Genomic DNA, 20,958 nt, shown 5'->3' with positions numbered 1-20,958 from the left:
TCCACTAGCAGATATCGGCACGACATTATGATTAAGATGTCATAATCATACCTTCATTTCCCATCTCTGCAGTACCTAGACTGAATTATTAACCATGCAGTGCAGGCATCCTCCATCATCCCTGAACATAGTCAATCTGTCATTATCGGCAATGGCCAGCGCGAGCGCGCATCACTGGTCGTTTCTGACATAATAGTGCACGATTTGTCCATGATTAATGAGCGATTGCACGATTACGTTGTCATAATCATGCAATCACTCATTAATATCGCGTAGTGCAGGGGTGGCCAGACTTTTGGACTGTGTGATCTACTTTTAAAACTTAAAACCTTTTGTGATCTACTGAGGCAAAAATGGGGGCGTGGTATGCAAAAAAAGGGGACGCGACCTCACAGCGAGGGGCGTGGAGGTCTCCCCAATTCAAATTACTCCACACAACAGCACAATCTTATTCACATTACACCACATAGCAGTGTCCCTTACTCACGTTCCAACACACATTAGTGCCCCTTATACAATGCCCACAGTAGTGCCCCTTATACAATGACCATTGTAGTTGTGCCCCTTATTCAATGCCCCCAGTAGTAGTGCCCTTTATGCAATGCCCCCAGTAGATGTGCCCATTATGCAGTTCCCATGTAGTTGTGCCCATTACGCAATACAGGAGGTATTAGAGCCCCTCATGCAGTGCCCTCAGTAGTGCCCTTTATGCAGTGCCCCCCATTGAGCCCTTTATGCAGTGCCCTCAGTAGTGCCCCTTATGCTGTTTCCCACTAATACCCCTAGTTGTGCCCCTTATGCTGTGGCCCCAGTACTGGTGCCCTCTCCCCTGTGCATTACTTACCTGGCCAGCGCTCCCGCATAGTCATCCGCTGCCTGCAGCTGGCTGGATCTAATTAGATCCAGGCACGCAGGCTCTTCACATCTTGGTAGATGCGGGTGATGTCATGACGTCACCCACATTCCCGCGGAAGGGCATCACTGGGAACGCTGCGATCAGTGGCTTATTTAGTCTCTGATCACTTCAGAGACCAGCATTCCCAAGAACTGCAGCAGGTTGGTTGCAATCTACCGTCGGGAGCTCCGCGATCTATCGGTAGATAGCGATCAACCTTTTGGTCAGCCCTGGCATAGTGGATACATGGATTTACTGACCCGTGTTACTAGCCTCACTTACTGACCCCTGTTACAGGCCTCGCTTACTGACCCCTGTTACTGGCCTCGCTTACTGACCCCTGTTACTGGTCTCTCTTAATTAACCCTGTTACTGGCCTCTCTTACTGACCCCATTATAAGCCTCTCTTACTGGCCCCTGTTTCTGTCATCTCTTACTGACTCCTGTTACTGTCATCTCTTACTGACTCCTGTTACTGTCATCTCTTACTGACTCCTGTTACTAGCCTCTCAAACTGACCCCTGTTACTAGCCTCTCTTACTGACCCCTGTTACTAGCCTCTCTTACTGGCTCCTGTTACTAGCCTCTCTTACTGGCCCCTGTTACTAGCCTCTCTTACTGACTCCTGTTACTAGCCTCTCTAACTGACTCCTGTTACTAGCCTCTCTTACTGACTCCTGTTACTAGCCTCTCTAACTGGCTCCTGTTACAAGCCTCTCTAACTGGCTCCTGTTACTAGCCTCTCTTACTGACTCCTGTTACTAGTCTCTCTAACTGGCTCCTGTTACTGGCCTCTCTAACTGGCTCCTGTTACTAGCCTCTCTAACTGGCCCCTGTTACTAGCCTCTCTAACTGGCTCCTGTTACTAGCCTCTCTAACTGGCTCCTGTTACTAGACTCTCTTACTGGCTCCTGTTACTAGTCTCTCTTACTGGCTCCTGTTACTGTCATCTCTTACTGACTCCTGTTACTGTCATCTCTTACTGTCTCCTGTTACTGTCATCTCTTACTGTCTCCTGTTACTGTCATCTCTTACTGACTCCTGTTACTAGCCTCTCTTACTGACTCCTGCTTCTAGCCTCTCTTACTGACTCCTGTTACTGTCATCTCTTACTGACTCCTGTTACTAGCCTCTCTTACTGACCCCTGTTACTAGCCTCTCTTACTGACCCCTGTTACTATCCTCTCTTACTGACTCCTGTTACTAGCCTCTCTTACTGACTCCTGTTACTAGCCTCTCTTTCTGGCCCCTGTTACTAGTCTCTCTTACTGGCCCCTGTTACTGGCCTCTCTTACTGGCCCCTGTTACTGGCCTCACTGACCCCTGTTACTGGCCTCTCTTACTGACCCCTGTTACTGGCCTCACTGACCCCTGTTACTAGCCTCTCTTACTGACCCCTGTTACTATCCTCTCTTACTGACTCCTGTTACTAGCCTCTCTTACTGACTCCTGTTACTAGCCTCTCTTTCTGGCCCCTGTTACTAGTCTCTCTTACTGGCCCCTGTTACTGGCCTCTCTTACTGGCCCCTGTTACTGGCCTCACTGACCCCTGTTACTGTCCTCTCTTACTGACCCCTGTTACTGGCCTCACTGACCCCTGTTACTAGCCTCTCTTACTGACCCCTGTTACTATCCTCTCTTACTGACTCCTGTTACTAGCCTCCCTTAATGACTGCTGTTACTAGCCTCTCTTACTGACTACTGTTACTGTCATCTCTTACTGGCCCCTGTTACTGGCCTCTCTTTCTGACCACTGTTACTGGCCTCACTGACCCCTGTTACTAGCCTCTCTTACTGACCCCTGTTACTAGCCTCTCTTACTGACCTCTGTTACTGGCATCTCTAATACCCCTTTTCCACCAAAATTCCGGGTCTGACCCGGAGTTGGAACAGGGTTCCTATCCAGATCAGACCCGGAATTTAGCCAGCGCTGACGGGATATTCCCGAGTCGGCGCCACTCACACTGCAGTTGGGTCTGCATAGACCCTGCTTTTCCGGCGTCATCTCCAAGCACCACTGAGGCCGGACCGTTCGGCCGCCTTGTGGCGCACTGCAGGTCATCAAGACCCGGAGTGCGCCGTACACACAGCAGGGTTTCACTGGCTACGCCCGTGTTAAACCCTGATATTTACCTGGGTTGGATTGCCGGGTCACTCGACCCAGCGATCCAACCCTCACCCCTTTTACTCCAAGGAGCTGCCCGGGTAAACCCTGCAATAACCTGGGTTTTAGCTCCGGTGTAAAAGGGGTATTACTGGCTCCTGTTACTAGCCTCTCTTACTGACCCATGCAACTGGCCTTTGTTACTGACCACTGTTACTAGCCTCCCTCCGTGATCTATCGGTAGATCGCGATCGACCTTTTGGCCAGTCCTGGCATAGTGGATACACGGCATTACTGACCCGTGTTACTAGCCTCACTTACTGGCCACTGTTACTGGCCTCTTTTACTGACCCCTGTTACTAGCCTCGCTTAGTGACCCCTGTTACTAGCCTCTCTTACTGACCCCTGTTACTAGCCTCACTGACTCCTGTTACTTGCTTCTCTTACTGACTCCTGTTACTGGCCTCGCTTACTGACTCCTGTTACTGGCCTCGCTTACTGACCCCTGTTACTGGCCTCTCTTACTGACCCCTGTTACTGGCCTCTCTTACTGACCCCTGTTACTGGCCTCTCTTACTGACCCCTGTTACTGGTCTCTCTTAATTAACCCTGTTACTGGCCTCTCTTACTGACCCCTGTTACTGTCATCTCTTACTGGCCCCTGTTACTGGCCCCTGTTACTAGCCTCTCTTACTGGCCCCTGTTACTGTCATCTCTTACTGACCCCTGTTACTGGCCTCACTTACTGACCCCTGTTACTGGTCTCTCTTAATTAACCCTGTTACTGGCCTCTCTTACTGACCCCTGTTACTGTCATCTCTTACTGACTCCTGTTACTGGCCTCTCTTACTGACCCCTGTTACTGGTCTCTCTTAATTAACCCTGTTACTGGCCTCTCTTATTGACCCCTGTTACTGTCATCTCTTACTGACTCCTGTTACTGGCCCCTGTTACTAGCCTCTCTTACTGGCCCCTGTTACTGTCATCTCTTACTGACTCCTGTTACTGTCATCTCTTACTGACTCCTGTTACTAGCCTCTCAAACTGACCCCTGTTACTAGCCTCTCTTACTGACCCCTGTTACTAGCCTCTCTTACTGGCTCCTGTTACTAGCCTCTCTTACTGGCCCCTGTTACTAGCCTCTCTTACTGGCCCCTGTTACTGTCATCTCTTACTGACTCCTGCTACTAGCCTCTCTTTCTGACTCCTGTTACTAGCCTCTCAAACTGACCCCTGTTACTAGCCTCTCTTACTGACCCCTGTTACTAGCCTCTCTTACTGGCTCCTGTTACTAGCCTCTCTTACTGGCCCCTGTTACTAACCTCTCTTACTGACTCCTGTTACTAGCCTCTCTAACTGGCTCCTGTTACTAGCCTCTCTTACTGACTCCTGTTACTAGCCTCTCTAACTGGCTCCTGTTACTAGCCTCTCTTACTGACTCCTGTTACTAGTCTCTCTAACTGGCTCCTGTTACTGGCCTCTCTAACTGGCTCCTGTTACTAGCCTCTCTAACTGGCCCCTGTTACTAGCCTCTCTAACTGGCTCCTGTTACTAGCCTCTCTAACTGGCTCCTGTTACTAGCCTCTCTTACTGGCTCCTGTTACTGTCATCTCTTACTGACTCCTGTTACTGTCATCTCTTACTGTCTCCTGTTACTGTCATCTCTTACTGACTCCTGTTACTAGCCTCTCTTACTGACTCCTGCTTCTAGCCTCTCTTACTGACTCCTGTTACTGTCATCTCTTACTGACTCCTGTTACTAGCCTCTCTTACTGACCCCTGTTACTAGCCTCTCTTACTGACCCCTGTTACTATCCTCTCTTACTGACTCCTGTTACTATCCTCTCTTACTGACTCCTGTTACTAGCCTCTCTTTCTGGCCCCTGTTACTAGTCTCTCTTACTGGCCCCTGTTACTGGCCTCTCTTACTGGCCCCTGTTACTGGCCTCACTGACCCCTGTTACTGGCCTCTCTTACTGACCCCTGTTACTGGCCTCACTGACCCCTGTTACTAGCCTCTCTTACTGACCCCTGTTACTATCCTCTCTTACTGACTCCTGTTACTAGCCTCTCTTACTGACTCCTGTTACTAGCCTCTCTTTCTGGCCCCTGTTACTAGTCTCTCTTACTGGCCCCTGTTACTGGCCTCTCTTACTGGCCTCACTGACCCCTGTTACTGTCCTCTCTTACTGACCCCTGTTACTGGCCTCACTGACCCCTGTTACTAGCCTCTCTTACTGACCTCTGTTACTGGCATCTCTAATACCCCTTTTCCACCAAAATTCCGGGTCTGACCCGGAGTTGGAACAGGGTTCCTATCCAGATCAGACCCGGAATTTAGCCAGCGCTGACAGGATATTCCCGAGTTGGCGCCGCTCACACTGCAGTTGGGTCTGCATAGACCCTGCTTTTCCGGCATCATCTCCAAGCACCACTGAGGCCGGACCGTTCGGCTGGCTTGCGGCGCACTGCAGGTCATCAAGACCCGGAGTGCGCCGTACACACAGCAGGGTTTCACTGGCTACGCCCGTGTTAAACCCTGATATTTACCTGGGTTGGATTGCCGGGTCACTCGACCCAGCGATCCAACCCTCACCCCTTTTACTCCAAGGAGCTGCCCGGGTAAACCCTGCAATAACCTGGGTTTTAGCTCCGGTGTAAAAGGGGAATTACTGGCACCTGTTACTAGCCTCTCTTACTGACCCATGCTATTGGCCTTTGTTACTGACCACTGTTACTAGCCTCTCTCCGCGATCTATCGGTAGGTCGCGATCGACCTTTTGGCCAGTCCTGGCATAGTGGATACACGGCATTACTGACCCGTGTTACTAGCCTCACTTACTGGCCACTGTTACTGGCCTCTTTTACTGACCCCTGTTACTAGCCTCGCTTAGTGACCCCTGTTACTAGCCTCTCTTACTGACCCCTGTTACTAGCTTCTCTTACTGACCCCTGTTACTTGCTTCTCTTACTGACTCCTGTTACTGGCCTCTCTTACTGACCTCTGTTACTGGCCTCTCTTACTGACCTCTGTTACTGGCCTCTTATACTCTTATACTGACCCCCGTTATTGCCGTCTGATACTGACCCCTATTATTGCCCTCTTATACTGACCTCTGTTATTGCCCTCTTATACTGACCTCTGTTATTGCCCTCTGATACTGACCCCTGTTATTGCCCTCTGATACTGGCCCCTGTTACTGGCACTTGTTACTGACCCCTGTTACTGGCTCTGGTTACTGACCCCTGTTACTGGTTCTGGTTACTGACCCCTGTTACTGGCTCCGGTTACTGACCCCTGTTACTGGCTCCGGTTACTGACCCCTGTTACTGGCTCCGGTTACTGACCCCTGTTACTGGCTCCGGTTACTGACCCCTGTTACTGGCTCTGGTTACTGACCCCTGTTACTGGCTCTGGTTACTGACCCCTGTTACTGGCTCTGGTTACTGACCCCTGTTGCTAGCCTTTCTTACTGACCCCTGTTACTGGCTCTGGTTACTGACCCCTGTTACTGGCTCTGGTTACTGACCCCTGTTACTGGCTCTGGTTTCTGACCCCTGTTACTGGCTCTGGTTACTGACCCCTGTTACTGGCTCTGGTTTCTGACCCCTGTTACTGGCTCTGGTTACTGACCGCTGTTACTGGCTCTGGTTACTGACCGCTGTTACTGGCTCTGGTTACTGACCGCTGTTACTGGCTCTGGTTACTGACCCCTGTTACTGGCTCCGGTTACTGACCCCTGTTACTGGCTCCGGCTACTGACCCCTGTTACTAGCTTTTCTTACTGACCCCTGTTACTGGCTCTGGTTACTGACCCCTGTTACTGGCTCTGGTTACTGACCCCTGTTACTGGCTCTGGTTACTGACCCCTGTTACTGGCTCTGGTTACTGACCCCTGTTACTGGCTCTGGTTACTGACCCCTGTTACTGGCTCTGGTTACTGACCCCTGTTACTGGCTCTGGTTACTGACCCCTGTTACTGGCTCCGGTTACTGACCCCTGTTACTAGCTTTTCTTACTGACCCCTGTTACTGGCTCTGGTTACTGACCCCTGTTACTGGCTCTGGTTACTGACCCCTGTTAGTGGCTCTGGTTACTGACCCCTGTTAGTGGCTCTGGTTACTGACCCCTGTTACTGGCTCCGGTTACTGACCCCTGTTACTGGCTCCGGTTACTGACCCCTGTTACTGGCTCCGGTTACTGACCCCTGTTACTGGCTCTGGTTACTGACCCCTGTTAGTGGCTCTGGTTACTGACCCCTGTTAGTGGCTCTGGTTACTGACCCCTGTTAGTGGCTCTGGTTACTGACCCCTGTTAGTGGCTCCGGTTACTGACCCCTGTTACTGGCTCCGGTTACTGACCCCTGTTACTGGCTCTGGTTACTGACCCCTGTTACTAGCCTCTCTTACTGACTTGCTGCTCCTTCTGACTGGGGAATTGCAGACTGCAATAGGTCCTGCCCAGCAGTGTAACAATATAGCTATTTGCCGTAGGATGAGAATGGACAAAGTCTGTCTGACCGGGACCTGCGTGCGGAGGTGGACACATTCATGTTTGAAGGACATGACACAACAGCCAGCGGCATCTCCTGGATACTGTACTGTATGGCCAAATATCCTGAGCACCAGGAGAAGTGCCGGGAGGAGATCCGAGAGGTCCTGGGGCAGAGGCAGGCCATGGAGTGGTGAGAACACATTGTTACATACAATTCCCTCAGGGTACAGATGTAGTGATTAGCAGACTGTGTGTGCGCCATGGCCTGCGTGCGATTGCTTTCACCAGTGGTTGGATGAGGGTATTGCGGTCACAGAGATGTGGCTGACTCTGAATACCCCTGCATTTGTTATGTGCAGCTCTGCAACAGGTCCAAGGGGCTGATGCAGACTTAGGGGTATATTTACTAAAGTGAGAGTTTTTAGAAGTGGGGATGTTGCCATAGCAACCAATCAGATTCTACTTAACATTTAACTAGCACCTTCTAGAAGATAGTAGCTGAAATCTGATTGGTTGCTAAGGACAACATCTCCACTTCTAAAAACTCTCACTTTAGTAAACATACCCCTTAGTAGCCAAATGAGTGCAATGCGTATTTCTGCACATACTGTATGCAGTGCTATACACATCGCGAGATGCCGCCACTTTCACATTGATGACAAGTCATCATTATCAGTTTTATTGGCATCTGCCCTGTTACCTCCAGGTCATACTTGCCTACATTCCCGGAAGTCGCGGGAGGCTCATGATTTTTCGGGTAGCCCCCTGCAGCCCCGTATGTGTAGGCAGTACTCCCGCATCCTGCCCACTTCCTAGTGAAACGGGCAGGATGGGGTAGGGATGACCATTGACGCTACATACTCATCGATGGTTTATGGCCAATGTCAAATGTTTTTACCATCAATGGGGAGAACCAGAATGCTTCCCTCCATCGATGGTGCAGCATAACTGAATTATTTTTTTGTACATGGTGCCAGGACATAGAGCATAGCTCTGCCCCCTGACATATGAATCCCCACCCCCAGTTCTGATTGGCCCATGGCCAATCAGTCAAAGAACAGGGATGACCATCGGTTGGTGAAACCATCAATGGTCATCCATTGCATAGTTAGTTGCTATCGATGGCCACTTGCTATTTTACCATTGATGGTAACCATAGCAATGGCCATCCCTAGGATGGGGAAATTTAATAGGGAATTTGCGGGTTCACGAGGAGGGGGTGATTGTAAACAAAACAATTTGTCATTTAGCCCTGTCCCGTCATTGTGGACCAGCGAATCATGGACCTTCCCGATAAAGGGGTGGGACCTAGTTACTTCACCAGTCTGGCCCCACCCTCCAAACTGGCCTGCATCCCAGAAAGGACGAAAACAAAGGGCCTGATTCAGAGACACTCGTAAGCGGCAGCTCGTTCGCTCCGAGCGATGTTTGGCCAACTGCGCATGTGTACGGATTGTAATACGCATGCGCGAACCAGTCAGTGCGGTCGAAATTCATGTGCTCGCAAAATAGCAAATGCCTGATAAATTGAGTGACGGAATGAGGCATATGTGGGTGGTAACAGGGGAAGGTGCTTGAAAACGGGGAGAGGAGATCAGAAGGCAGGTGTGCTTAAAGGTCAAAACGGGCGTTTTATGGGTGTGCATAATTAATACAGCAGCGTCATTGACCACATCACTGGGTTATTTTATAGCCAGAACTGCTCGCAAGATTGTGGTAGCAAAAACCAACCACAAGAATAGCGAGCAGTTCATACGCTGGTCGATGTACTCGATTAATCTAATAAATAGCGGACATGACGTAGGATGCGAGCGGCCAGGGGGCGTAGTTTCCCAAAAAAACGACCGCAAGTTTTGTTCGCTCGTTCAGACCTAGAGGCATGAACAGACCGCAAAGAGTGAACAGTTCATTTGAATAGCCACCCCTACTTTCGGGACGAGCGAGCGCTAATTGCGTCCGGCTCTGAATCAGGCCCAAAGTTTGTAAGTTCTCCAGGTAGGCTCATACTGTATGCCCATAATTGATAATTGCTGGTTTGCATTAACCTTCTCACCCCCATTCTGCTGGCAAGGCCTGATGGGTCCAAATGGTATTCTCCTTCTAGGAAGTTACAGTGGGACAATACACAAAACACGGATGTGGCTCTCACTGTGCATCAGCCCCAGGATGTACAACTAATGCCCATCCACACACTCACAGATTATTACTTATTGCAATGATATTTGGGCTTACGAAGCATTTGTCTTACAGGGAAGACCTGAGCAAGCTGTCCTACACCACAATGTGCATTAAGGAGAGTCTGCGCCTCTATCCACCAGTGCCGTCAGTGTCCAGGGAGCTTTCCAAACCGGTCACATTCTTTGATGGGCGTTCCTTACCAGCAGGTAATGGTTCAGGTGTGATATTCTGAATGGGAATTGTGAAGACTGCAACCTGTGATCCTTTGAAGATGCTGAATACATTATTGTTTCCTGGGTGGGATCTTTATGAGTATGTTTATCTGATAGTCAGTCTTGTGGTTTGCAGGCAATAAATACACGTATGTGTTATGGTGTAGCATGGGGCAGCATGATGGCATAGTGGTTAGTATCGCTGCCTCATAGCAATGAGTTCAATTTCCAGTCAGTGCCAGATTAAGGTCTACATGGGCCTGGAGCTGAAAATGATGAAGGGCCTATTGTGTGCTGCTGCAGGGGAATGTGATAACCTCTGTGGCAGTGTGACTAGTGATGTGGGGGCGTGCCTAGTGGGTGTGGTCAGCACAGGGGGTGTGGCTATCCATGGGGGCATAACTTGCGCCTACTTTTAACAACTTTATAGAGCTATAACAAAAAAGGTTTGTTTTTTTTGGTGAAAGGGCAAACACAGCTGCCATCCCCGGCCTGCGGCACCTCTGAAGGCTATGATTGATCATCATCGCCCCTCATTGATGCAGCAGCTCCTTATATACACACACGGACATATATACATATATATATATCAGTATGTTTGTACCTTGACAAAGGGACAGGTGCGACCTGAAACGTTGGTGGTGTTACAAATGTGTATGTAATACAGATTTACTATTTACACAAATCTCGAGTGCCGCAGCTTGTTTGTGTCGGTCTACATGGATTCTCCCTGAAGGTACCGGAGTTAATGAATGCCAATCCGAGTGGGAGTGTATATAATATATATATAGTGTATGTAAAAATACATATATAAGAATCGGGATGCTACAGGAACCAAAGAGGATGTGTGAAACCCTTCATTTTTTGAGTAATAAATTAGTAAATGAGGATTGTGTCAGGGTGTCTTTAATAAAATATAATATTTGGTGTGAGAGTCCAGTTTTTTATTGGATTACAGGTGCCAGAGGACCCTTGATGTCCGAGAATACTGGCACTTGTGGTTCGACAAGTGCCATCTTGCCCAGGCAGGCTTGCTGGGACCTCTAGTCCACCTGTAATGAACAATATTTTCTATTTATTTACACTATTACCAATGCATGCACAGTCTTGGGGGTGCGCAGATTATAATATATATATATATATATATATATATATATATATACATACATACACCAATGGATATGTGTACGGGATGCCGGCGCTCAGGATCCCGCCAGTCAAAAACACCTGACGTCGGCATCCCGCCAGGGATAGGATAACAACACTTGTCGGTCAGTATCCTAACCCTCCCCACTGCCTAATACTAACCTCCCCCCCCAGTGCCTAAACCTAACCCGCCCCCTGCACCCCTAAACCTAACCCCCCATAGTGTCTAACCCTCCCCCTAATGCTTAGCCCTAACCCCAGTACTTATAGTTGGATTACCGGCGGTCGGTAATCCAACTGTTGTCATTTTTCCAGCGCTGGCATTGTAAGTGCCGGTATCCCGACTGTCGGTATGATGACCGCATCCAATACCAATGAAGGCGGCACTCTGACTGCGATTATGGATCACCCAGGACCCCCAAGATGCTTTTAACGTTTCAGAATTCTATACTTAGGTTGTTTCATCATGAAAGAACCTTAAGCCAGGTACACACTAGGTCGTCGATTGGCTGACAAGCAAACTATCTGACGACTGGAAAGTGTATACTGTGATAGGATCACTGGTAAAGTGGTCTGTGACAGGTACATTGGTCCCAGATTCCTGTCTTATGTGTTTTAAACCCCCAGGAGAAAGTCTGCAGTGTAGCAGGCTTGAGTTTCGGCTTTTTGAAAAGCCGGTGTGGGACCTGGGGGTTGTGGGTGAGAGGAGAGGGAGGGCTCCACCCACGGCCACTCCAGGTTTTGGATCTCTTGGCCTGGTAACAGGCTTATTAGGGTTTCCACCTGAGAGTGGCCAATATAAGCCTAGTGTGTTGAGGGCTGATTGTCTCATCTGGGAGAGCAGACAGGGAGTTTGCTCAGAGACACTGGAAAACCTATCTGTGAGTACTGTGCTGTGCTTTGTTTGCTGGTGAGGGCATTAGGCCCTGCCAGGTTCTGGTAGTGAGGGAACTACCTGTGAAGTTAGTGCCCTGACAGGGCTAGGATTTATGTTTATGTTTTCTTTATGTTATTTCTGACATTGTACAATAAAGACTGGCGCCGACCAGCTTGTACTTGCATCCAGACTGGTGTGCTGCTTCCCAGCTGCTGTGTGTGTGTGTAAGGAAGGAGACCTCTACCCAGGAGAGGGACCCCTAATCTGACTGTGTCACAATACATACTTGCCAATCATCTGCCCGATGACCCGGGCTTGACAGCTGCACACAGATGGGATATGTCTGTGAACCATATCGTTCACATACATATCCGCTGTACACACCCGGTGATACACTATAGATATATCGCCAATTCAGTGGAATGAGCGATATATCTATCGGTGTGTACCCAGCTTAAGTAAAGAGTTCTGAAATGTTGAAAGCAACTGGATGTCCAGTGTGGTCTATAATTACCGTCACGGTGCCGCCTTTATTGGCATATGTGTGTGGATGCCAACCTATTGCAGAAGTTGGCAATTAAGGAGGACACCAGTGCAAGTTTTATTTATGTGCATGTGCATGCCGGCTTCGATAACTGATTATACATATATATATATAATATGAGATATGGTAAGAACTTACCCTTGTTATCTCTATTTCTACGAAGTCCATAGGGTTCCACAGGATACCTTGGGGTATAGGTGTGACGTCAGTCGCAGGGCACCAAAGAGTTAAGCTTTCAGCCTCCCAGGATGCACTAGGTCCCCCTCCTATACCCCACCCCCAGGCCAAGGCACCTCAGTTAGTTACCAAGCCATAGGCCGGAGGAGGAGAAGGAAGAGAGAGAACAAAGATCTGGACACATACAAGAATCACATTCTCACCAGAGGGAGACGGAAAACCGGTGACCAGAGCAAAGCCCATCTGCAGCACAGGTGCGACAGGGCGGGAGTCCTGTGGAACCCTATGGACTTCGTAGAAATAGAGATAACAAGGGTAAGTTCTTACCATATCTCATATTTTCTACTTCAGGGTCCATAGGGTATCCACAGGATACCTTGGGGATGTCCCAAAGCAGTATCCTTTAAGGGTGGGGACGCTCCTGTGCAGAAAGGAGAATCCGCCGCCCGAAGGAAGCATCCTGAGAGGCGAAGGTGTCAAACCTGTAATACCTCACGAAGGTATGGACAGAAGACCACGTAGCAGCCTTGCAGATCTGAACTGCCGAGGCACCACGTCAAGCTGCCCACGAAGGACCCACAGACCTAGTGGAATGAGCCTTCAGAGAAGGAGGGACCGGTAGGCCTTCATGAAGATAAGCTTCAGAAATAGCCATACGGATCCAGGCTGCCAAAGTTTGCTTTGAAGCAGGCCAACCCTTTTTACAGAAGCCATAGAGGACAACAAAGCGTCCGACTTCCTAAACAAAGAAGTGCGGTCCACATAAGTCCTTAAGGCCCGCACAACATCCAAAGAGGCCTCACCCACGGAAAGACCCGGTGAGTTAAAGGCCGGAACAACTATTTCCTCGTTAACCTGAAACTGGGAAACAACTTTGGGGAGAAACTCGGGCCGAGTGCGGAGCACTGCCCTGTTCCCATGAAAAAAACAAGAAAGGGGGTCTACAAGAAAGAGCCCCTAACTCAGAAACACGTCTGGCTGAAGCAACGGCCAGAAGGAAAACAGTCTTAGCTGTTAGCCATTTAATATCCACTGAGCCCAGTGGTTCAAACGGCGGTCCTTGGAGAGTCCTCAGGACCACAGCCAAATCCCAAGGCGCCACAGGTGGAACAAAGGGCGGCTGAATACGGAGAACACCTTGCATAAAGGTGCGCACATCCGGGATTGTAGCAATCCTACGGTGAAACCAGACAGATAGGGCCGAAACCTGTACCTTCAAAGAAGCAAGGCGAAGCCCATGATCTAGTCCAGCTTGCAGGAAGGCGAGAATCCGAGACAGACGAAACTCCCGCGGTGCATAACCTCTCGGTCGACACCACTGGAAGAACGTATGCCACACGCGATGGTATATCCTCGCGGAAGACGGTTTCCGAGCTCGTAACATGGTACACACCACAGAGCTGGCAAACCCCCAGGACCTCAGCATGGACAGCCGAGTCAGGTCCGGGTGAAGACAAGGACCCTGAGACAGAAGGTCCGGTCGTAGCGGCAACCGCAGAGGACTGTCCACGGACAGACCCTGAAGGTCTGAGAACCAGTGCCGTCTGGGCCACGCGGGAGCTATCAACAGGAGCGTCCCTCCTTCCTGTTTGAATTTCCGGATTACCCGTGGAAGAAGGGAGACCGGAGGGAACAGGTATGCGAACCTGAACGTCCACCGGACGGACAGAGCATCCACCAGAGACGCCCCTTCGTCTCTTGTGCGAGACCCGTACACCGGCAACTTGTTGTTGTGCCGGGACGCCATGAGGTCGATTTCTGGAAGACCCCACCTGTCCACCAGTAGTTGAAAAATGTCCGGGTGCAGGGACCATTCCCCTGGATGAACGTCCTGGCGACTTAGAAAGTCCGCCTCCCAATTTAGCACTCCCGGGATGAAGACCGCTGATATGGCCGGAAGATTGCGCTCCGCCCAAACCAGGATCCGAGAGACCTCTACGAGAGCCGCCCGACTGCGAGTTCCTCCTTGCCTGTTTATGTAGGCCACGGTGGTAGCATTGTCCGACTGGACCTGCACCGGGTGACCCTGGAGAAACCGCTGTGCCTGCAGGAGAGCATTGAAGACCGCACGGAGTTCCAAGATATTTATTGGAAGCTCCGCTTCTGTCGGTGTCCACCTGCCCTGGAACAAGTGTGGACCCGAAACTGCTCCCCAGCCCCGAAGACTGGCGTCCGTTGTCAACAGGACCCAATTTGGAACCCAGAACGGACGTCCCTTGTTGAGGTGGGTCATCTTTAACCACCACGCAAGGGACAGGCGAACCTCCGGGGTGAGCACAATCGTCTGGAACTTCAGAGACTGAGGCAGCCCGTTCCACTTGGACAGGATCAGGTGCTGCAGAGGTCTAGAGTGAAACTGGGCGTATTCCACCATGTCGAACACCGACACCATGGAGCCCAGTAACCTCATCGCCGAGTGTAAGGACACCCGGCGGCTGTGCAGACAACTGCGCACCCTTGACTGTAAAGCAGAGATCTTGTCCTCCGTCACGAAGATTCTTTGCTGTCCCGAGTCCAATAAGGCTCCAAGATGCAGAATCCTCCGAGACGGAATTAGAGTGGACTTCTGCCAGTTAATTAGCCAGCCATGCCGTTGCAGCAGTGCAATGGTCAGGTCCAAGTGGTGTAACAGGAGCTCTGGAGATCCTGCCACCAATAACAGGTCGTCCAAGTACGGCAACATGCGGACTCCTTGCAGCCGCAGAGAAGCCACCATGACCGCCATAGCGTCCTGTATGTCCAATGACACCATGTAGTCCCCAGGTTCCAGCGCCAGAATGATGGACCGTAGGGTCTCCATCCGAAACTTCGGGACCCGCAAAGACTTGTTGAGTGCTTTGAGGTTGAGAATCGGACGATATGACCCATTGGGTTTCTGTACCAAAAATAGATTTGAATAGAAACCCTGGCCCCTCTGGGAGAATGGAACAGGCACTATAACTCCAGCCTGGAGCATAGTGTGCAATACCTTCCGCATCTCCGTAGCCTTGTTCCGGTCTGATGGTAGACCCGTGGTGAAGAATCGAGCCGGGGGTCTGTGCCGGAAGGAGAGGGCGTACCCGTGAGAGACCACCTCCAGAACCCAAGTGTCTGTCGTAGTGAACGACCAACACCGGGAGAACTGCAGCAGGCGGCCTCCCACCCTGGGATCCCCCAAGGGGAGACCCGGACCGTCAGGCCGCAGGCTTGTCATCTGGCTTGGGGGCCGGACGTCTGGTACTCCATGCCTGTTTCCGGGGCTTGCCCGATTTCTTAGGGCCAGCCTGTCGAGGAAACGACTGTGGTTTGGGCCTGCCCTGGGCCCTAGATGACCGAAAGGACGATGGTCCAGAACCAGAAGGAGCAGCGGCCGACGGGAGACAAGCAGATTTGGCTGCCGCCACAATCTTATCCAGATCCGGACCGAAGAGAACTTCTCCGGTAAACGGCAACGCTTCCAGACCTTTCTTGGATCTGCGTCCGCCTTCCAGGATCGCAGCCACAAGGTGCGACGAGCAGCTACCGCTGCTGAAGAAATTCTAGACACCAGAGTACTAATGTCTAGAGCCGCCTCGTTGATGTAGGTGGCCGAATCACGGAGATTGCCAATCAACTCCGCTTGTTCGGCCGGACAGTCGGATTCAAAAGAAGCCTCTAATGAATCCGCCCAGCGCTCCATCGCTCTGGCAACCCAGCAAATGGCCATAGCCGGCCGTGCTGCCCCCCCTGCAAGGGAATAAGCGGACTTCAGGCAGATTTCTACCTTGCGGTCCGTAGCATCCTTAAGGGAGGACATGGATGGCATCGGCAATGTGGCACTACGGACAAGACGGGTCACATGAGAATCCACCTGTGGAGGGGATTCACACTTAGCAAAATAATTATCCGCGAACGGATAAGCCACCGCCAGGCGTCTCTGCGGCTGGTATCTTTTGCCAGGTTGTTTCCACGCCTCCTCTAAATGGTCCACCAACTGACCCGAAAGAGGAAAGACTGTGGCATCGCCCTTCACATCTTTGAAAAAGGCATACTTAGATTTAGCCGCTGGGGGAACTTCGTCCTCAATCACCAAGGCTGTGCGGACCGCCCTAATAAGTCCAGGAAAATATACTTTGGACTTAGCATCAGCGTCCTTAGTATGGAAAGGTTCCTGATCTCCAGAATCTCCCCATCATCAGACGTCCCTTCGTCATCCTCATAAGGAGCGGACAGAGACGCCACCGGCCTTTTATGAGGCCGCATCACAGACTCCCCTTGCAATACATCCGACAAGTGCTGTAAAGAACTCGTCAGGGAGTTAACCCACGCTGGCTCCTGAGAACCCGGGAGCGGGGAAATAGGGAGACTGTGGGGTACCACCAATTGTCGTGGGAACCCCTGCATGGGTGACGACACCACAGACTGCTGGGACAAACCCATCGGAGTAAACGCGGGCTGCGGAGCTAACTGGCCCACTAAAGCTGTTAACGCCTGAGCGAAACAAGCCCAGGGCGGCTCCTGTACCGGTGCTGTAACCGTAATAGGCCGCGCCATGGACAACACTGCCGGCAAAGGCCCTCCGCGCTACCCTCCCCCTCCGCTAACGGTACTTTGCACGTGGTACACTGTAGCCGGAGGGGAAAATCACTTTCAGACATGATGGCACCACGTATGTGACCTCTCTCACCAATTAAGTATTAAATAGGCGAGAGACCACCCTGCAGCACCGCACCGCAAGGGCTTTAGCAGAAAGAACAGGGACAGTAATAAAGCTGACAGTTTAGTGAAGAATAGTTACAGGCAGCGCTAGCACAGTCACATACAATGCAGAGAAATAACAATTCCTGCACTAACAGCGCTGATCACTCAACTACACAGACACAGGGCCTGGTAGGACACAGCGCTGCATACACAGACCTGAGCCACAGCGGAGGAGAGGTATGCGGGGGGACCCAGACCACGATGCTTCCTTCCAGACTTCCAGCAGCGTTCACCATGCGTTGCAGAGAAGATGGCCGCCGAGGAGCAGAGAGAAGCTGGCCTGGGGGAGGAGCGCTGACACAGGACCAGTCAGCACAGTGCAGAGAGGGCTGTGTGCAGCGGGGGAGGCGCCGGCTGTGAGACAGGGAAGGCGCGCTCCCCTGGCATGCATTTAACCCCTGGGACGCCGCAGCGCTACCGCTCTGCTGCGGTCCGCTGTCCCAGGGGGTAGTGGAAGCGCAGGTTGGTCGCCTGGCTCCACGCTGCAGCCAGTCCCCAGGGAGCCCCCTGCCTGGGGACTTAGGACCATGTGATCAGCGGGGACCCACCGCGGGACCCCGCTGCTTACCTCTGTCCCCCTTGAATCCGGCCATGGTCCGGAGCATCTGGGGTCACCGCTAGCTGTGACCCCAGACGCCCACCAGCATCCCCGGATCAGTACCGGCGTTCTGGTACCGGCGGGGTGTAGGGAAGACAGCATGGACGTCAGGACTGACTGTCCATGCTGTTCATCCAGATGTGCAGCCACAGCTGCATGAAGAAAAAGCTTCAGGGGCTCTTCTAGCCCCCACTCCAACAGGTGCACCCGACTCCGGCCGGGCACCAAACTAAACTGAGGTGCCTTGGCCTGGGGGCGGGGTATAGGAGGGGGACCTAGTGCATCCTGGGAGGCTGAAAGCTTAACTCTTTGGTGCCCTGCGACTGACGTCACACCTATACCCCAAGGTATCCTGTGGATACCCTATGGACCCTGAAGTAGAAATATATATATACACACACACATATTGCATATGTACACACACATTATATATATATATATATATATATATATATATATGTACACATACATACAATATACACATTATGTGTGTATGTATATATATATAAATATTTATACACACATATGTACTTGCATACATACACACACACACACACTTATGTACATACATACACACACACATATGTACATACATACACGCATATGTACATACATACACACACATACATAGGTGGCAGACAGTACACTGACCTGTGGGAAGGAGTGCTGGTTTCTTCTCACGGCTGGTGAAAGCTCCCTCCTTCCTTTGCAAGGCAGCTCAGCCTCTGCACTCCACTCGATAGGCTGTCCTTAAACTGTAGTTTAATTTCTGTGCCCAGCTATTGATTATGTTGCCCAGGGAGGGGAGTAGTGGCCCTTTGGGTGAATGGGACTGTGCTTCAGATGATCCTGGGGTCCGGAGCATAAGGTGACCCAAGGAACACAACTGCAGATGGCATGGGGAACTTTTGTACGACCTGGGGGCGGAGCTTCGGCCGGCAAGGGGGCGGAGCTTCGGCCGGCAAGGAGGCGGGGCTTCAGGTACCATGGGGCGGAGCCTCCTACTGTATGGAGAGGATATTCGGACAGCTAGTGACGTGTGAGTTCGGACGGCCGGTGTGGGGAGCGGGGTGAATGGTCCAAACTTTGGATACTCCATCACTGCAATGCAGTGTCGGATTCAAAGCAGTGCAGACAGTGTTCACAGGGATTTTTTTTTTCCTGTCTGCACTGAATCCTGTGGGTCTATTTTAATAGTGGGCCTGGAGCTGTAGCTCCACCCGCCCCATTAGTAATCCGGCCCTGTTTCCAGTAATGGTCCATCTGTGTGGAGCTTGTATGTTCTCTCCGTGTTTGTATGGGTTTCCTCCATGTGCTCCGGTTTCCTCCCACTCTCCAAAAACAAACTGGTAAGTTGATTAGTTTCTGACAAAAGTAACCCTAGTGCAGAGGTCCTCAAGGTGTTAGAGATATCCATGGCTGAGCACAGGTGAGTTAATCAGTACCTCAGTCACTTTGATGTAACCAGCTGTGCTCACCCATGGATTTCTCTGAAACCTGAACTGTTGGGGAGCCTTGGGAACCTCTGCCCTAGTGTATGTGTGAGAGCATGTGGTAGGGAATAAAGAGTGTAAGCTGCATCGGGGCAGGGACTGATCTAAATGACTATAATGTATAGGAATATGTGTGCGCTATATAAATAACTGGTAATAATAATATGTGTGCGCTATATAAATAACTGGTAATAATAATATGTGTGCGCTATATAAATAACTGGTAATAATAATATGTGTGCGCTATATAAATAACTGGTAATAATAATATGTGTGCGCTATATAAATAACTGGTAATAATAATATGTGTGCGCTATATAAATAACTGGTAATAGTAATATGTGTGCGCTATATAAATAACTGGTAATAACAATATGTGTGCGCTATATAAATAACTGGTAATAATAATGTGTGCGCTATATAAATAACTGGTAATAATAATATGTGTGCGCTATATAAATAACTGGTAATAATAATATGTGTGCGCTATATAAATAACTGGTAATAATATGTGTGCGCTATATAAATAACTGGTAATAATAATATGTGTGCGCTATATAAATAACTGGTAATAATAATATGTGTGCGCTATATAAATAACTGGTAATAATAATATGTGTGCGCTATATAAATAACTGGTAATAATATGTGTGCGCTATATAAATAACTGGTAATAGTAATATGTGTGCGCTATATAAATAACTGGTAATAACAATATGTGTGCGCTATATAAATAACTGGTAATAATAATATGTGCGCGCTATATAAATAACTGGTAATAATATGTGTGCGCTATATAAATAACTGGTAATAATATGTGTGCGCTATATAAATAACTGGTAATAATAATATGTGTGCGCTATATAAATAACTGGTAATAATAATATGTGCGCGCTATATAAATAACTGGTAATAACAATATGTGTGCGCTATATAAATAACTGGTAATAACAATATGTGTGCGCTATATAAATAACTGGTAATAATAATATGTGTGCGCTATATAAATAACTGGTAATAACAATATGTGTGCGCTATATAAATAACTGGTAATAATAATATGTGCGCGCTATATAAATAACTGGTAATAATAATATGTGTGCGCTATATAAATAACTGGTAATAATAATATGTGTGCGCTATATAAATAACTGGTAATAATAATATGTGTGCGCTATATAAATAACTGGTAATAGTAATATGTGTGCGCTATATAAATAACTGGTAATAGTAATATGTGTGCGCTATATAAATAACTGGTAATAATAATATGTGTGCGCTATATAAATAACTGGTAATAATAATATGTGTGCGCTATATAAATAACTGGTAATAATAATATGTGTGCGCTATATAAATAACTGGTAATAGTAATATGTGTGCGCTATATAAATAACTGGTAATAATAATATGTGTGCGCTATATAAATAACTGGTAATAGTAATATGTGTGCGCTATATAAATAACTGGTAATAGTAATATGTGTGCGCTATATAAATAACTGGTAATAGTAATATGTG

At 49.5% G+C, this 20,958-nt stretch overlaps 1 protein-coding gene across 1 annotated transcript in view; it reads left to right on the top strand.

Annotated features, from left to right (window-relative positions):
* LOC148435881 (cytochrome P450 4B1-like) overlaps positions 1-20,958 on the top strand; it is a 351,835-nt gene that overhangs the window by 235,317 nt on the left and 95,560 nt on the right. The window contains exons 8-9 of the mRNA XM_088465383.1: positions 7,494-7,684; positions 9,745-9,878. Coding sequence (XP_088321509.1) covers positions 7,494-7,684; positions 9,745-9,878 — 325 coding nt within the window. The remainder of the gene's footprint in view (positions 1-7,493; positions 7,685-9,744; positions 9,879-20,958) is intronic.

Source organism: Taudactylus pleione, unplaced genomic scaffold, assembly GCF_031769625.1.
Source record: "Taudactylus pleione unplaced genomic scaffold, aTauple2 ptg001987l, whole genome shotgun sequence".
NCBI lineage: Eukaryota > Metazoa > Chordata > Amphibia > Anura > Myobatrachidae > Taudactylus > Taudactylus pleione.
This window is presented reverse-complemented; position numbering and strand designations above follow the sequence as displayed.